This window comes from Pteronotus mesoamericanus, unplaced genomic scaffold (assembly GCF_021234165.1).
Source record: "Pteronotus mesoamericanus isolate MK-2021 breed Mesoamerican mustached bat unplaced genomic scaffold, CSHL_Meso_final contig_177, whole genome shotgun sequence".
Classification (NCBI taxonomy): Eukaryota; Metazoa; Chordata; class Mammalia; order Chiroptera; family Mormoopidae; genus Pteronotus; species Pteronotus mesoamericanus.
In genome coordinates this window covers 5,150,435-5,169,959 of record NW_026555073.1, presented here as the reverse complement: position 1 = coordinate 5,169,959, position 19,525 = coordinate 5,150,435, and the positions used below count along the sequence as shown (strand labels likewise).

At 36.1% G+C, this 19,525-nt stretch overlaps 1 protein-coding gene across 1 annotated transcript in view; it reads left to right on the top strand.

Annotated features, from left to right (window-relative positions):
- The first annotated feature begins 417 nt into the window (after positions 1 to 417).
- SH3BGRL (SH3 domain binding glutamate rich protein like) overlaps positions 418 to 19,525 on the top strand; it is a 58,354-nt gene continuing 39,246 nt past the window's right edge. Inside the window, exon 1 of the mRNA XM_054566649.1 lies at positions 418 to 650. Coding sequence (XP_054422624.1) covers positions 606 to 650 — 45 coding nt within the window. The 5' untranslated portion in view covers positions 418 to 605. The remainder of the gene's footprint in view (positions 651 to 19,525) is intronic.

Sequence of the window (19,525 nt, the reverse complement as noted above, 5' to 3'; positions counted from 1 at the left end):
TGAAACTTTTTATAACGCTCAGCCCTTCAGTGCCCAATTCCTGCCACCAGGTAACATCAGAACAATCAGTACATAATAAACAGTGTCCTTAAAATGCACAAGGGTTTAAGAACACGGGCTTTCTTCCTAGGGTGCGGATTCCTAGGGGATTCAAGGAACATGTGTCTTCTTATTTGCATTTATTTGTGAGCCGGAAGTTCTACGCAGAACTTTTAGTCTCCGTGGGAAAAGGTCCTTCATTCTAATCTAATTGAATTAAACCCTCCCTTTTTCTGTTTCTTTCGCCTATCCCCGTTCTCGTGAAGAGAGTAGTAAAAAAAAGTGTCAACAGATCTCGCGGTGCTATTCGAGATTCCTTAAAAAAAAAAAAATTAGAAATGATGCAAACAAACGCGTGCCTTCCGGGGTTTGGGGCTGGGACTGCAGAGCTCCCAGCCCAGTGAAAGCAGCCAAGGGAGGAGGCGGGGCTCTAGCGAGTTCCCCTTCCACGTTCCCCCACCCATCTCTTCCAACCTCTGTTCGGCTGCTAGCTCAACTCCAGCCTTCGCTGCAGCTGCTCTCCAGCCATTTGCAGGACCCAAACCACCGCAGCCTCTGTTCCCAGGATGGTGATCCGTGTGTATATTGCATCTTCCTCTGGCTCTACGGCGGTAAGGAGGGCGGGGAGCTCATCTTTGTTGTTTTCCTCCACACCAGGCTGCTACTGCCCCAGAACCGTTAAATTGCAGAAGTTCGTCTGGCAGCTTCTCTTTCGGAAGACACTCCGACCCCACCCCCTTCTTCTCTTTCTTCCCTTTGTTGTATTGATTTGGTTTTTTCCACGGAGTTTAGCTTTGTTTGTCTTGGGACATTGGGGCCACGTTTCTTCTTTGAAGGAAAAAGAAAGCTATGGAGTTTTGGTAGATGAGAGATGGTGATATAGAGTCTTAAAAGTTAGGCCAATAAGTCAGGTAAAAATCACACACTGGTGCTTTTCAAGAGTGGGACATTTCACATATGTACTCTAGTTACTGAGGTGAGGGTCAGAATCGCACATCTGTAAAGGGTATAAAACATGCTCTAACTGATAACAACTGAATGGAGGCCTACTGAGGCATTACTTTCAGAAAGTGATACTTCTGTAATAAAAAGACTTATTTTACTTGTACGTAGGAGAGGGTGTTTAACTTCCGCCTAAAGAGTCTGTCAGAACTAGACACAATGGGGGGGGGGTGTAGCTGAAAACAACAGTACAAAGTTGTGGGTTTTAAAAAAAATAACAATAATCTCCCCCCCTCCCATATTGTATCTTATTTTGACCTTTGCTTTTCTTTCAAAAGCTTTTACTTCGAACATTTCCTAACTGGTTCAAATATATTGAGAAAAATGAATGAAAAGGGAACTTAGAAGTGGCTCCTTGGGTACTGCCAGACTGAGGTTGCTGCTGCTTCTAATTATAGGACATACCCCCAAATTCACATGCTCTTAATTTATAGTAACTTTTTTTTCAGCAGCCATGCGAAACAAAAGGCAAAAGGATAAACTTTCGTGAAAGTTGAGTGTATATCCATGATGAAAGTCTCTTTTCCACAGCTTAGGGGAAAAGCCAACAGTGTGGGATCAGATGTAAGATGGACAAACCCCATCCCTCTTCCTAGCTTTAGAACACCAGCTTTTCTGTTGTTTTTGTTTTTGTTTTTGTTCTGCTTATTTACTCCCTAAGAGGATTTGGAGCAGAAATGAATGTTGTGTGAAAACCCAAGAACTTGATTGAACCTTGAGCTTTGGCTTCTTTAGCCACCATATGTGAGTTGTTCAGACAGTTTTCAAGTTGAATACTTACCTTTAAACTTTTTGAGCAAGTTTAGGTTAAAAAGAAAAAGAAAACTTTTAAAATTGCCTTTGAACATCACTTTTGGAGCTTCTCGCCTTATTACTTTCCATATATATTAATTCTGATATTTCAAAGTAATATTTGAGTTGTTCAGAGTCTCAAGTCCAATACAATGTTTGTAAAATTTGAAAGACCAGCTTAATACCCTTAGTTAAACCCTTGTTTAGATTGACCAGATCAGGAAGTTAGTTTCATTTTGGGTGATAGGCAGTTCAATATTGCTGTTTATTCTTTGCTTTCTTACTCTTCTACCCCTCCTCCAAAAGCATAAAACTCCTTTCAAAGTTCTCTTCATGCAAGAACAACTGCACCTCTCTGTTTATCAAGACTTAAGTTTCTAAGAGCCTTAAAAATGACTGCTATCTCCTATTATGTTCATTTTTAGACTCCATTGTTGAAAACTATGCAAATAAGAAATATCTATGTTACCTGTGTTTTGTTTCAGTTTTATTTTCTTACGGGTGATTAGAGACTTGTCTGTTGTTGCCGTGATACTTCTGATGAACCTGTTATCAAAGTTCTACTGCATATTGCTGAAATAAATCTTTGTTTCAGTACAACCTTACCGCACTTTTAAAAAATACTAAAACAGTATAAAGTCAATGTGCTTCAGGAAGAGATCCTTTATACCATGAGTGCACTTCCATTAGCAATCCAAAGAGTTTTCCTTCAATATCGATGACATGTTTTTAAAACAAGATTTAGAAATTTGGCAGCAGACACCAAAATGGGAACCCAACAATTGCACAAAGTGAGATGCTCTTATTAAGTAACTATGTGTAGTTTTCTGAAGAACTTTTGAAAGACAGTTTTTGGTTTGGTATTGGCAAGCTCTGTTTTCTGACTCCTCCATAATTGTCATAAAAATAGCCAATATTAGATGTTTTATCAGGCCGGGTAGGATCTATGAGAATTGCAAGACCATATTAACTTATTCTTTCCTTTTCTCAAGATGCCCTTTCCCTGATAGCTTGATTTTTTTTTAAAGTTTTCAAACTTGTACTCAACTCTGTCCTAAGATGGAGGAGTAACACTTGCTTCTGAAAAGTTTAGAAATGAAAGCAAGTATGTTCCTTTTGGCAATGGATTTCTTGACAGGTGATAATAGAAACACTTAAGTTTGCCAGATACTATCTCATTTTTTCTTGACAATTTGTAGTCCTGGGAATTAGATACTATGATTATCTCTATTTTCAAGATAAGGAAATACAGGTTCAGAGAGGTAAACGGCTTTCTCAAGGTCACACAAGTAGTAAGCCACAGAGCTGGAATCTAATACAAGCTGTTTGAGTCCAAATAACATGTGTTTAAACACCAACAAATATATGCTCCCAGCGATGCTTCACAGCTAGAAGGAATGAGGAAATAAACGTCGACGTGAGGTGAGAGGTATGGAAAGGAGTAAGCCCTGTAAGTGGAGCAATTGCCTGGATATATACATATAAGGGAATAGGAAAAAAGGAGCTAGTGTGAAGGAGGGATAGTATGTCTATATAAAGGTGAATGTCAGTATGTGGAGTAAATGGCTGTTCATTCAAGGCCAGGGAGATCACAAAGACATGCACATTTGGAGCTGATTTTTTATAGGTCAAAGTATGAAAATTCAGGTCTGAATACTGTTTCTTTTTATGGTAAACATTTAGCAAGAATGTACCTCCAAAACTGTCTGTAGGACGTGACTTCTGCCTGTTCAGAACTGTTCATGCATGTCTTGATCCACTATAACAGTAATATACAGCATGCATTTCTTGAGATTGTAATAACCTGTAAATTTATATTTAATGGGAAACAAATAGTAAGTACAGAGGTTATATGACTTAATAAACTTCAATAACTTTTGACAAAAATCAATACTGGCCTTTGGTAAGAATTACCGGAGTGGTAAAGCTTGGTTTTAACTGGTTTGGAAGTTTTCTTCCTGTACTCTTTTGCCTTAGATCCCTAGTAATCTCCCTTTTGTGGCCTCTGTTCATTCTAGGTGTACTTGGTGTAGACATTTTAAAGTTGTCGTAGATGATAGATGATTTCTGAGGGTTTCATTTATGGAATAACTTTTGTAAAATGATCCCTTTCATGACTGCTAACATATAGACTACTTGGATTGTCCATAGAGCAAATGAAATATACATACTTTTCCTCTATGGCAGTATTCAGTGCATATGCTATAAAAACAAGTAAGATGAACACTCATGCTAGCCAATGCATGAGTCACTAGTCACAGTATTTTCTTCATTCAGATAATATGTATATAGAACAACAAACCACAGTTCATATACATAATTCCCAATTAATTGCATCTTAGGTGACAAAGTGTTTTTGCTGCTCTGTCTCTGTATTTATAAATCAAACATTGATTTGGTTTATGCAGTGGTCTTTGTGATAGCTTACAAAGTTTGATTGAATGCTGTTTAAAACTGTTCATGAACTACTTAGAAGAACAAAATCAGAAGCTTTTCATCAGAGGACTGGACATGGGTTTTGGATTTCCCTAGCAGTGAAAAATGGGCATCTTTTCCATGGCAAATGCAGGAACTCAAGACCAGTGCCTTCAGCTTGGTGCCCTCTGTTCAATGACTGGTTTCCTAAGTTTCATAGGAATGGCAAAGTCTTTTAAATAATTTGGCCCAGTCTAAAGAGGCTTGGGAAACAGTTAATGATGATGATTCTTGGTCGTTTAAAAAGGTACTGAAAAGTAAATTGGTTGTAGGGAAGAATGTATTGTGGAATTTAGTAAGATTAATAATCTGGTAGGAGGGATGGATCCATCTCAATATCAAATACTAGTCACTTTATTAAGGAAGCATTTTGATCAATAAACCTTAATGTCAGTCCTTGCCCTGGGTTAGCTTGGAAAAAAATAAATTAAAGCCCTACCCACAATCAGGTAAAATATTCTAATTCTCTAGTTAATCTCTAAATTCTTTTCTAAAATATATATTGTACAAACATGTATTTTATGGGACTACTTTCTGATTTAATTGAAATGTCAAGGGTGAATGATAGGTTGCATTTCTTACTGATAAAGTTAAACAGACTGAGAATCTGTTGGTTGCTATCTGACCATCTGTTTTGTTTCAGTTCTATTTAGCAGTGCACCAGGAGGCCTTTGAAACCTGCTCCTTAAATACTTCCTCCAATCCACACCAAGATTAAAAAGCCATACATTTAGAGAGAAGGGGCAGTTCATTTATGGTGGTGGTTTTTAGTAATGTGAGAGGCAGAGTTGACTTTTTTCACTTGTCCAATAGGGAATAATTCCAAGCAAAGGAGTTATTCTCTAGCCCAGTCTTTCACATTTTGGCTTTATTAGTTGCTTTGAAGTGTTGTAGATTGCCAGACATCAGGCAAAAATTAAATATAAGTTTAAAAATATCATGACTATTTCAAAGGTCGTATATTCAAAATTATTCAGTGTCAGTGCGGCTAACTTTTTTTTTTGTTTTAGTAGCCTTTCATTAACGTGATTAATCAAGATTTTACTCTAGTAATAGTAAAAACTAATATTTATTTATGCATCATATATGTCAGGCATTGTGCCCTGTGCTTTACATACATTATCTCTCTTATTTTTACCCTTATAATAACACTGCGAGGTAAGTGCTATTATTAGATCCATGTCATGTAATGGGAAAGAGGGTTACATTTCTCTAAGACCCAGAAACATTAGGTACATTGCTCAAGATCAAAGAGCTACAAATGGCCGAACTGGGATTAGAAACCAGGTTGTTCTGATTCCAGAACCCACTCCTAAACACTGTTATTTACAGATCCTCTTAGTGTATAAGTATTGAACAGAGATTATGTCACTAGCACATTAAAATCTTGTCGTGATTAGGAGTCTATAACTGCCGTTTAAGATGGTGTGTGATTTCTGAAAAGAACAAAAAAGACTGGGTGACGCCTAAGCAAGCAAACGTTTCTGTATCCATAATCTGCGTGAGAGTTAGGTGAGAGTGGGGGAGGTAGGGAGGTTAGTAGCACCATTTTCATGTACAGTTTAGTTTTTTTTAAATAAAATTGCCTAACCAAAGGCACGTTTTTAAATAACATTTGTGCCACATATTGAACTTCTGTGTCTTTGATTCTCTCCCTGAAAAGTATCTTTCTGTGGATAGACCAACATGATTAAAAGGTGGCTTTTTATGATTCTATAAATCTAAATTTATCAGGAATGCAGTACTACTCTAGTCCCTTTGGCTTAGTTGTTTCTTAAAATGAGACCCTATCGAAGAGTTGGAGTGGGGACAAACATTTTTGCTTAGGCGATTTCCAACTGTGAGTCAAGACAAATAGAACTTCACTTTCTTAAATACCAGAGAATATTCATCTCAGTTAACAGTTATACGTAAATTTTGTTGGTTTCCTCAGTAGCACTCAGCCAGTTGTTTCATCAAAGTGCAGCATATTTTTCAATGTTAAAATTATAACAGTAAATATATATTTAATAATAGTGGTATGATACTAGAAACGACTCTATCCAGTGTGGTATTTCAAAGTTAATTTAGGAGGAAAATGAGCATAGATAATTACTTAATATGCTAAAAATATGATACATCATCTCACTTTAATTTCTCACGCAATTAATTTGTCAGCTTTAGTTGTTAATAATAAGAGCTATCATTTATTGAGCAGTTAAAATATGCCAAGGATAGTAGTAAGAACTTTATATGTATCAGATTATTTAATTCTAATGGCAACTCAGTGAATTCGGTAATGTTAGTATGCCCATTTTTAAGAAGAGGAAACAGGCTCAAAGGGCTAACAACATCAGAAAGCTAGCAAAGGACCCCCAGTTTATATGATCTGGAGCCCATGATTCTAACCCCTATGCTATTTTCTGACTACTCAATAATAGCAATAATATGCTATTATCTGATGGATATTTATTAATCACTCACTTGAATGTGGCTCTGAAACTAATTTAAAATCATTGAAAAATTGCTTTTCTAATGAACTTGGAAAATTAGAAAAAATACTTCTTAATTAATTCGTCTCTAGCAGGACCAAGAATAATTCTAGTGGCCTGTTACATCATGTAGAGAACTTAGGATTCGTCAGAGCAGAAAATCAAAGTTGTATAGCTTAGTATTAGTTAGAATGCATAACATGTACCTTTATCCCAATATAAGAAATTTACTTTGTGTAAGGCACTCTAACTAAATGCAGATGGACAAATTATTTTTGGAAGGGATTGTAAGCTTTTAGCTAGAGCTAGTAACTTTAGAGTGATGTATGCATTATTGGCTCTTGCCTCTGTGATTTGAGTAGGTCATGAAACCTTTGTTTGCTGCTCATCACTCTCACAAGTGGAATATAAATGACACAAAATGAAGAGTAGCATGTAAGAAAGCCTCTGCAAGTGTTGTTATTGGAACTTCATTACTGAAAATTACGGAATCTGAAGAGAGAAGTATATATTTCTCACTTGGAATTCAGTCTAGCTCTACTAAAAGATTGACTTTGAGAACTAGAACTACACATTGCTGCAGGGTATCCACCAGCCACAGTGCATTGTGTGTACCTTCAAAAGTCAGTAACTACATTTACATTTCATGGAAAGCGATGTACTGTGTGATGTTTTAAAACACAACACATCTAACACAATCTTATCTAAGTTACATCTAGATGCCCAAATGGATTTACTGTAAGTCAGTATCTAATTACTTTTTCAAAATCACTCATTTACAGGGATAGATTTTTTTTTCACTGCATAAGTGGTTGGCAGAGACATATTAGTATTGTACTTTTAGGTTAATATATAAACTAGTGGAACAGTACAAAAAACATTTAAAACAAAAGGTAATAATGGTACAACAATTAGATACCATGTTGTGGAACAGCTCATATTAAGAGATTCTGGGAGAAGGAAAAAGCAAACTTTGAACCCTTGAATTGTCAAAACATGCATTGCTCCAACGATTACAAATAAAGGTAGTTAGATTATCTCCCAGTGAGTGAGATAATTATGGCCTAAGTCTATACTCTCACTTGCAAAAAAGACCATCATTTGATGTCTTTTTACGATTTCTTGAGGTTGGGATGGTGGGCATAAATTCGTGTGTCTATTTTGTTTTAGTAAAAATGTATAGCAATGTTCATTTCATATGGTTAGTGATTAATAAGTATTCTATATAAAAGAATATGATAAAAAGACAAAGACATATTGTATATAATATTAAATTTTTTCTTCTAAACATTTTTTCAAGCTATAGAGACTGTCTCTATCACAGTAATTGTCTTAATTCACGTACATAAAAAACAAAACATTTTGAGGCCAAGTCAATGTTTTTACAGTTAATGTCCTAGCTTTTCTCCTCTTACATTGATAGGTCTGTCAAAATTCAAGGTATCTTGTAGAGCTCTACTTTGCAATAGTACTATTTCAAAATTCAACAGAGATAGCAACAACTTCTGTACCTTCTGCACCAGACCATGAGCTTCTTACTGCCCAGAATATGTTTATACATGGTAAGCTTCTAACTAAATGCTTGTGATGCAAAAATGGACGACATGTTTAAATTCAAGTTGAAACAAGTCAGTGAAATAGAGATGTGCAGTTGCTAGTGGGAAATGTGTGACTAGAACTTGGGGAAAATGGTGGCTGGAGAGTACATTTGTGATTCATTCACAAAGATGTGCTTGAAACCATAGGAAAGAATGAGCTCACTTGGAGGGAGGAATTACAGAGTGAGATGAAAAGAGAGCTGAGAATAAGGACAGGACCCTGGTGAGTGTTCACATTTGGGATAATGTGAAAAGAAGCAGGTGGGCAAGGAAATAAGAGGATTCATTGAGACATCACAGTGGTATTCTTTAATGGAAATGGGTAGGGAAGAGTTTTCCAGGACAATGAACATTGTTGCTGGTACTATACAGAAATCGTAAAAGCTGACTTGAAGAGGCCATTGAATTCAAAATAAGGAAATTATTAGTGACCTTGGAAGTAAGAGTTTCGGTGAATTAATGAGGAGAGCAGCCTGAGTGGAAAGTGTTAAGAAATGCAGAGTATAATGAGGGACAGGTGAGTTATATAGACTAATAGTGGAGTAGTTTGGTGAAAGGAAAGGAGATAGTTGACAAGAAAATGAAATTATTCTTGAGCTACTAAAAAAGAACAACACTAAGTGAACTAGAATTTTGCTTTGAAAAATTCCATTTGTCGGTTTTCCCAGCTTATGTTTATTAGAACATTGATTTTTTTTATTTCCCTGTTGAATCAACTTTAAACTAACTCGAAGACTAGTGGCTGAAATATTAAAAAAACTAATATTTTGTAAATTATGACAGAGAGAAGATGAACATTTGTGATTACAAAACAATGAAACAATGTCCAACTTTATGATTTATATCTGAAAAATGGCCAATGAATATTTTATCAAGACAAATACAAATTACTTTAGACAACATTGTCTTTGAAGTATAAGAGCCTTTGCTAATTTCACTGAGAACTAAAACCATATAAAGTCTGAGTTGACCATGTAGAAACATGTCTTTATTTTTAAATTTAAATTAGCCTTGTAAGAGAATAAGCAGGAAGGTTGAAGTTCTTAAAGAAATTATGAACAAAACCAAAGGGGAAGAGCTGAGGGAGGGAAGGACGGAGGGGGCAAGGGAAAGTGGTGGGGGGGTGGCAGAGACAGATGTATTTGAAAAAATAAATTAAAATAAAATTTAAAAAAAATTAAAAAAAGAAATTATGAAGAACAGGGGACAGCTTCCATTACCCTTCTTGCCACACTTCAGTAAAGACCAGTTTGACTCTTTACAAAATATTGTTCTAACTTGCTATGAGATGTATTATTTTAGTCATAAGAAAGTACAACCAATCTGTTTTTTTTTCAATTTAGTGTTTTACATTTAGTCCCCTCCCCCAATCCTAAACCAGTTTCCAAAAGGCTAGAAGGAGTTACAGGACTGGCAGGTCAATAGGCAGATAGTCCACTTAAGATTTCTGGAATGACTTGGCGTTTGGTGAATGCAATTTAAGAAAGAAAAAAAAACCAATGAAAGATAAGTGGAAAGAAATGAAAAATTTGGGATTCTGTATAAATTAAATGATTAAATTCTAGATCAGAGTGTGCAATATTTCTAATTGAACAATCATAGTAGTATATGTACGCACACATATCATATAAACACTTGGCAGAGATGCTCAGGAGCTTACACAGGGGGTGGACAATTTGAATAAGTTATGTAGACAGGCCCTGCCAATTCTGGGTCTCTAAGCTGTGCTGGGGATTCTCTTCCTTTTACCCCAAGTTTGTTTATTCAGGATATATTTTTTGCCATGCACTGAGCTGGACTCTGGACTGAGGTGTTTGAGGGCAAAAAAGGGCCAAGATCAAAGATTTCTCAGGCTTTTCCATGATCCAGAATATGGAAGGAAGTATGGGGATGTCAGTGTAGGGGACTAAGCTGTGTCTGCAAAAAAAAAGGTGTATAGGATAGGCTGAGATGCAGAAATACTTTAGGACTACTTGCATGCAAGTTGGTACGCCATCTCACAGGAATCAGTCTCCTGCCTCCCAACATATTTTCTAAAGAATTTTGTCCTCCCTCTCCAGTTTTCCTAACAGTGAACTCTTCCTTGAATAGCTGTTGTAGAAACAGCAAGAGTTTATGAGTTCAATTCAACTTTTTAGTTTATGAGTTCAGTTCAACTTTTAGTTGGTGTTCCTGCCATTTCACTAGTGAAAGATGTGGGAAGTAGATTGTAACCACGGCTTGCCCTTTCCTCTTATATCTGGACACTTGGCTCAGTCATGATTGTTATACAGTTCTGATTAAAGCCAAATGTATCGGTGATGACACCAAGTTCAAGATCTGTAGTTTCATTGCCTATTTCTAGCTGTTATCTCAGGATTCTGGAACAAAGCATGCTAATGTCCTTTTTCATTGTCTGAAAAATGCCTTTTAGGCTTTATAATTCCTTCATTTTGGGATCACCCTGGCCTTGATTTTTTTGTGTAAACAATTATGCCGTACAAAAATCTTAGGTATATTTACTAACTCCTTTGTTTATAACACTCCAGCCATCTTATGTTTGTCTCTCCCTTCCTGCTCTCCTTAGCTCTTTCCATGTTTCCCAAAGATTTTTGGGCTCCCAACACTATGTTTTAATGTCTGGTTCAGGGTTCTGCTTATCAGTGTGCTTTATTTACTTTGGGTTTAGTTCATGCCACTGCTACACTGAGGTTTGATAAGGATCTTGTGCTAGACCTTCCCCTGTGCAGGCTATTCAGTGTTTGCCTCTGGTCAAGCATAGGGCAAAGAGGCTAAGAGCTCAAAATATCAGTATTACTCCCTGTCTTTCCACCAAATCATTAGAGAAGTAAAGATAATTTTAGCTCCTCTTCCCCCCTTCCAACATATTTCTAACTCTCCCAAACACAAACATTTGAACTCTATCAACAATGGTTGCCTCATTACCAAGAGTTATTAAGCATGGAAATCTGGTTTGGTCCTGTTGTTCTGGTGTATAATTTTTCTCCTACTATCAGATTGTTCTTCTTAAAATAGCATTATGGCTTACAAATTTTTATAATGGTAGTTTTGTACACTAAAAGGACTATATCTTGATAGAGAGGGCATGGAAAAAATTAATCTTTATTGAGATTAATGTCACTTGTTATTAAGGACCTTAAGAGTATAATGCTGGAAGTCCCTTCTCCATTGCAGAAAAAAAGGTAGTTTTTGGTCTTTTTCATTTTTATCAGCATCAAACATACTGAACACAAAATATCAGAAGCGTCTGGTTAGAAGGGATCATAGGAGGTCATCTAGTCCATCCACATAAGGACTGCCTGTGAACTGTCCCAGAAAGATTGTAATCAATTTTCTTTTAGTAAACTCTCCAAAGGAGGAAATATACAACCTCCCTTGGTAATATGCTGCAGTACTACTTTCTATTATTTGTTGTCCTAGACTCTGGGACTAAGATTGTAGAAATCTGGGTGACCAATGAAAGATATTTTTTTACCTGTTTTTGAGTAGTGAAGAGGAACATCAGATTTTTGAAACCATGGAAGCAAAGGAAGTAAAGCACTATACAATATGTAGAAGATATACCAGTTATCAATTTACCATATATTTCCTAAATATCTGCTGATACAATGTTCAATTCAGGACAAGGTCTTTCTCCTGAAAGAGCTTACAACCTACCTTGGTTTGGAAAGCTTTAAATAAGTCTGCTGATTTTTCTTCTCTTCTCTGTTCCCCTTTTCTTTTTCAGGAAGCATGGTGGGTTCATGCCCATAGATCGGTACACTCTCAGATCATGCTATAAGGGAATATTTTCATATGTTGGTTATTTTGTGAGATTTGTGATTTATTGAATTTAAACTAGTCTCAAAATCAACATTTTTAACATTTTTAAATCAACAGTTCCCTGAAACCCAAGTATTGAGCATTGTTCATTTATTATAAAAAAAAATAGTGTTATTAATGCAGAAAATAATATGACATGGTTAATATAAGACCTAATGCAATACCTTTAAAAATTGAATTTCCAGAAGAATATTTTGTTGTAAAACTATGAATTTTACTGGTTGCTGTTACAAAAAAACCCCACAAAACATGGCTGTTTTAGAACACCGAGTAGAAGGCTGTGACTTTTTAATGTTGTTTAATAATAATTTCTTTGGACTCTTTCCCATTATTAGTGTACTAATCAACCAGAGGGTCCTGGATTTGGAAGAAAAGGCCTTAGAATAATAGGTTAATCTCTATGCCTTTTTCCCCCTCTGTAAAATAGAGGAAATGACCTTACCCTTATTTCCAAAGAATGTTACTTAGATTTTTAAAAAATGGGATTAATAGTAAGTACTTTGAGTTCCTTAGAAAGAAAATTTTCTTCATCAGCAGCCCAAAATACCTTGTTAAAACTGTTAGGGCACTTGCCTTTCTCTGACTGGCTTATTTCACTTAGCATAATGATCTCCAGGTTCATCCATGCTATCACAAAGGGTAAGGTTTCCTTCTTTTTTATGGCTAAGTAGTATTCCATTGTGTAAATGGACCACAGCTTAAGCATATGATTTGCCATATGATTTCACTCATATGTAGAATCTAATGAACAGACTGAACTAACAAGGAAAATAGAGACAGACTCATACATAGAGAGCAGGCTGAGAGTTTTGGGGAGGGAGAGTTGGGGGGCTGGGTGAGAGGGTTGGAGAGATTGAGAAAAAAAAGAGAAAAACTCATGGACAAAGACAACAGTTTGGTCTTTGCCAGGCATTGGGGGAGAAGAGTGGAGGAGAATATAGGGGAAATAAATGATGGATGGACAGTTGACTTGGGGTGGTAAACACGCAATATCGTTGTTAGATGATGTGTTGTAGAACTGTGAACCTGAAACCTGTATAATTTTATTAATCAGTGTCACCCCAGTAAATTCAATAAAAAGGGAAAAAACTGTTAAGGCAAATAGCCTTTCTGTTTTTGTTTTAGAAATTGGGATTTCTTGTTTATTTTTAGAAGTCCAAGGTTAGGTTTCAAGAGAACTTCAGCTTGTTTTGTTTTGAAATGCTAATATTGGCTCAGAATAGTGTCCTATCTATTATTATTCCTTTTCCTTTGAAAATTCTTCTCTTAAGTGGAACCCAATCAACAAAACAAACAAGCAAACAAAATGTAACCAGAGACATTGAAATAAAGAACAAACTGACAGTAACCGGAGGGTAGGGAAGGGCAGATAACAGGGGAAAAAAGAAGGGTCATCAAGGGACATGCATAAAATACCCATGGACAAAGCCAAAGTGGGGTAGGATTGGGGATGGGTGGGATGGGATAAAGTGGTGGTGGGAAAATGGAGACAACTGTACTTAAACAATAAAAAATTTTAAAAATTACTAGCAGAAAAAAAAGGAGAAATATTGTGGGCTCCTATGTTTGTGTTCTCTGTCCCTGTCTCTGTTTCTCTCCCTTTCCCCCTGTCTCCCTCCTTCCCAGCTTCTCTTCCTCCTTCTCTCTCTCTCTCTCTCTCTCACTCTCTCTCTTGCTCTCTTTCTCTCTGGTTCTTCTGTATGCACTTGAAAGAACGCACAGTGATTTGCAGGTAGTTGGGTGTGATGATAATAACAAAGGTGAGTGCCAAAGGAGATATATTTTAAGCAAGGAAAAAGGGTATAAAAATGTTATACAAGATTTTCAACTCTGCAAAATAGGCTAATAATGCTACTTGCGGCATTCACATTTCCAAATTAGAGTTGTCCCACATAAAGAATTTTGGATATGTATTTTTGTGTTCTAGACAGAGAATCTTATGCTATTGAAAACGATCACATTCTTTTCATTGATAGTCTTTCTCTTCTTAGATGATTTCATCCCCACCTTCCATTTCTTCTGAATCATTAGTAGCTCTTACACTTATTTGTAAATATTAAAAATCTTTTCTCCCTTCGCCACAGCATACATGCATCTAGAGAGCATTATGCTAAGTGAAATAAGCCAGGAAGTGAAAGACAAATACCATATGATCTCACCTATAATTGGAACCTAATCCACAAAAAAGCAAGCAAAATGGAACCAGAGACATTGAAATAAAAAACAACTGACAGTAACAGCGGGGGGCGGGGAGAGGTGGAGAATAACAGGGGGGAAAAGGGGAAGGAAGGGTCATCAAAGAACATGTATAAGGGACCTACGGACAAAGCCAAAGGGGGTAGGTTCGAGGGTGGGGCTGGGGGGAGAGGTGGGGAGAAATGGAGAAAACTACTTTAACAAGAATAAAAAAAATTTTTTAAATATTTTTTGTTTGGTTATATTTCAGCTCTTACAGGCAAATTTGCAGTAACTTCCAGTCTCAAGACATCCTAAATTATGAACACATTTTATAAAACCCTACTGTCTATACCCCAAATATGACTACTTTTAAGTACAGCTTACAAATCAGAGAGACAAATGAAGGCACAGTTTATAGTTAACCCCAAACCACAGAGTTGGAGGCAAGGCTGAGAATGAATCAAGAATAGCTATTAAAAGGCATTATTTCAGGTTACAATTAATGTGTGAGATTAAGATGGTTTGTATTGACTAATTTTATTTTATACATAAAGCTTATTTTGAGCGTCCATTGTGATTCCACTGCGTTTTCCTTAAACTCCATTTTTTGATAGTGTAATAAAAAGACCATGAGTCATTCTTTGTTTTAGTCAATTTTGTCAACAGTCTTTTTTTTTCCCCCCTTTTTTCCCCTCAACTCTGGGTTGGAAACATGATTTATATTTTAAAAAAAAAGCATGAGAGGGGTGTTGTTATAATTTCTTCTTGGAGATTGGCGATTTAAAGCTAACACAACTTGTCTTTTCTAAAGAAGACAATGGATCAGATAATGACCTGATAAATGATATGCAGAGCTAAGTAAATCTGGTTTCCTCATAAAAGCTCTGTACAAGTAGAGACTATATTCCACTCAACACTCAGCACTTTTTCAAGACTTCTGTGCCTGACATAAGTTCTGCTACCCCCACTGTGATCCTAGTTGGACTGTTTAACCAAAACTGTGGCTCACTACCAGTTATATGTGAATAAAGTCAAAACCTCAGAAAGAGGGATGCTGTACCTTAATCCAAGAGTGGGCAGTCAATTATGGTTTTCTTCCAGAAAAAAGTGAAGTTTCTTTTTAAAATTAGGCGTCTGTTAGAATTTTAGACACCTACATTCAGCTCAAGGTTCTTTGGTGATACCTGTGGATTTGTAAGCATTAGTTGAGCTTTTGCTCTCTTATGAAAGTTTTTAAAAAAGTAATGAATGGTTTATGTTGATAATGTTAAACTTGATAAATAGGAAGGATGATTTAGCAATCTCAGAATCCAGTTGATAATGTACATATTTCTGAGAACTGCAGGCTAGCTCCCAGCTGAATGAAATTGATACTTTATCTTTGATTGGGAGAAATGTCAACCCTTCCCTTAAATGTCTCTGAATTGTCTCTTTCTGTAATCCACTGCATCCAGAATCCCTATTAACTTTCCTAAATATACTTTAACTTTCTGCATGAAACATCTTGAACCTAAGTGTCTTTTTATAATCCAGTAAAACCTTGTGCATATTTTATTGTATATTGTATTGTAATTTTGTTTATATCTCTCTTCCCTACTAGACTGCGAGCTCCTTGGGCTTTGTTTTGTCCATCTCCATCGTGTTCTCAGCCTGTAGCACAGTGCCCAGTGCCTAAAAATTATGTAACGAGTGCATTCTTTAGGAATTAGTGCATGCATGAATGACGGCATGCGTGAATAAAGCAGTTGATTTATACCAAACAGTAGTATCTGTTAACTCATGGATTTGATATGCTGTTGGCCTATTTTTTTCTATTACACATTAGTATAAACACACAGAATTGGATAGATACTTCATTCATGTACTAAAAACATCTTGAGTGCCATCAGTGAAAAGCTCTGTACTGGAGACGCTCTTCGATCCAGATGTCTGGGATCGCTACTCCCAGCATGGGCCAGGTGTCTCTCAGCCTCTGTGCCTTTTTGTTCCCAGTGTTTGCTTCACGTGAGTTGTCTTTCTCCTCCCATTCCGCAGGCTTTGGTCTTACCCCTTCTTTACCCCTTCTCACTAGTGAAGTCTTTCTTAGCTACATAAGCTAAGACAGTTCTCTCTCTACCTCTAAACTCCTTTAGCACTTACTGTCTATGATTTTTGAGGGATGCTACTTACATTGTCAGTTGTCTCTTTGGTGTCTATGTTCTGATCACTCCATTAAACTCTCTAAGGATAGGAACTTTATCATATATATCTTTAATTCCTAAGCCAGAAGAGATGTTCGGTAAATGCTTGTTGATCAATTTCTTTACTTTTTCTTCATATTGTTGCCTTAATAAAATGAGCAACATTGCTGTAAAATTTTATGTGGGAAGAATTGTATCTCTTGCTGAAGTCTAATTTTAACCCCATAGAGTGTTCTAGCTGAACTGGAATTATAGTCCCATTTTCCAACATTTTATTCAATGCAGACATCTTTTATTTTTTTACAGCCTTTCAAATATTGGCATTCTCCAATCTTTAAATATTGTTTCATTGTTATACAACTGGTTAACTTCTACTTCTAACTATTAGTTACTACTACTACTAACTACTAAGTTAGTAAAAACAACTTCCAGTAATTCTAAAAATAGATTGTTTCGTTATTAGACAACTTGAGTTATTAAAAAGAATTTTCAATTAAGCCAAAATATGGTGCATTCTAAGCTCTACTCAGTGGTCTGGGTTTTTGTATCTGTAAATGCTCTCCTTGATATCAGAGCCCTTCACCTGAAATAAGACCCCTATGACGTCTCCCTGCAGTTTTCTGAAAAGATCTTTTGAATATCTGTCTGAATTGAGCATTCCTAATTCTTTCAGACATTACACATTATACATATATTTTATATTGTTTACCATCCTGGCTGGCACCTTATAATTTAGACCTTAGTAATTATTTTTAAAGTTTTTAATCCTGAAACCTTTAGTGATAGTCTTCAATGTTGTCTTAGATACACATACACACATCTATATACAAAATTTAATAAATTTTATTAAAAGCATATTCAGACAGATGATATGTTCAAATTGTCTTTGTGAATGAGAGAGACTCTGATGGCAGTAGCACCTGGAATAAATGTTGTGATAGAGATAAGAGCTGTGGTTCTGTTTTGTAATGAATTAGAAATGTGATTTTCAAATCACCTGTTTTCTGTTAGGAAAAATTAAGGAGGACCAGCTTTGTGATCATTGGACTACTCTCGATACATTCATTGGGTGAATTCACACAGGTGATTCCTGTGCCCAATCCCAGTGGATTAATTATTGGTGTTAGAGCCAATAGTGGTCAGCAGAGTAATGGACTCCCAAATGTGCCCACATCTTCATCCCTGGAACCTGTGTCTATATTACCTCATATGGCAAAGGGGACTTTGAGGTTGTGATTAAATTAAAGATCTTTAGATGGGAAAGTATTTTGGACTATCCTGGGGGGACTATTATGATCAAAAGTTTCCTTATAAGTGAAAGATGGAGACAGGATAGTCAGTGTCAGATTGATGCCATATGAAAACGATTTGATACTCATTTCTGGCTTGAAGGTGGAGGAAAGTGCCAGGAGCCAAGAAATGTGGGCAGCCTCTAGAAGACGGAAAAAAACAACAAAGAGGATTATCCCCTAGAGCCTCCAGAAAAGAATGCAGCCATGCCAATACCTTGATTATAGTCCACTGAGACATGTAGGACTTCTGAAAGTCCAGAAACATAACAAATTTGTGTAAGTTTAAGCCACTAAATTTGTGGTAATTTGTTACAGAAGCTAACATACAAATGTTCAAATTTAATAGTCTGAGTTTTCCTTGACATAATACAGAGAATTGAAAGTAAGAAGTTCTAGAAAATTACTGGCAATGAAGAGGCAAGATGATGTTCCTATATGGAACAACTGAGCATTTTTCCAATGATCTGCTAATTTCGCAATTGTCTATATGGGACTATGACCAGAGTTCTGGAATATCTAATCTAGCATCATGGAATTGTGTCTGTCTGCCTGTTTTGTTGAGAAAGATGCATCACTTTGGGCACAGTCAGTATGTTATGGCTTGTCTGTATAACTTAATCTCCATATGAACACTTTCTGACTACATAATATAAATGGTTACAGAGCCAATGTAGCAGAAGGAATCCACAGGCCTATTTTAAAGTCTAATCTCAAAGTTTTTCTGTCTCAAGAAAAATACTAAGCAAGTCTCCCTGTTTTTCTATGCCTAGGATCTTCGCTATATAATATTTGTTATTACTTCTCAAAGCTTCATGAAGATGATAAGCAATGGGATATTTGACCTATACGAAGATTGTTAAGCATTAATGAAGATATGATGATACTAAATGACTAGCCCTCGCATTCTTAGAGAAGTAGTAGTAGAGTGAAAATTAAAATTTTGCTGGTTTCAATGTGTAGTATTTTCAGGTTGTACCATATTTTACTATAATAAGGATATCGGTTATAGGAGGAGATTTATACCATTCATGGCAATAACTTTTGATCTGTAAGAATTTTAATTTCATCTTGTCTAAACTCATTTTACACATAAAACTGAGTTTCAGAATGATGAAGGAACTTGACCAAAGTTACACAAGTCACTAGTGATGCAACCGGGAGGACATACACAATTTTTACATATAATGCTGATGTCATAATTAACGTTAGTAATGTGTATGGAATCTTCAGAATTTATCAACAGAGGTAAAGATATTTTAGGGGTAGGATGCGGGGGGGGGAGGTGGGGATAAGGAACTATCTTGTTTATCTAGATTTTTTCATTAGCATTACTTAATAGGTAATTGAACTTAATAGGTAATTACCAGCCATCCTTTTCACTTATGTGTATATAGGCCTGGCTTTTGCTCTACATCTTGGTCTACTGATTCCTATCTTAAAGCTAGAATTTAATTAAAAATTTTTACTATGAAAATGTTTTGCTTTGTTGCAAATTGACTTTAATACTTCTTTATATTTTCATTATTATTGTATGTTTTCCAGAAGAGCAGTTTTATTTTAAATCACAACACTGATAACCTGTCTTAACTGTGTGTGGGACGGGGGGGCGGAGGGAGACGGAGGAGGAGAGAGAGGGAGAGAGAGAAAGAGAATGAGTTTTTTTCTTTTGCAAGAAT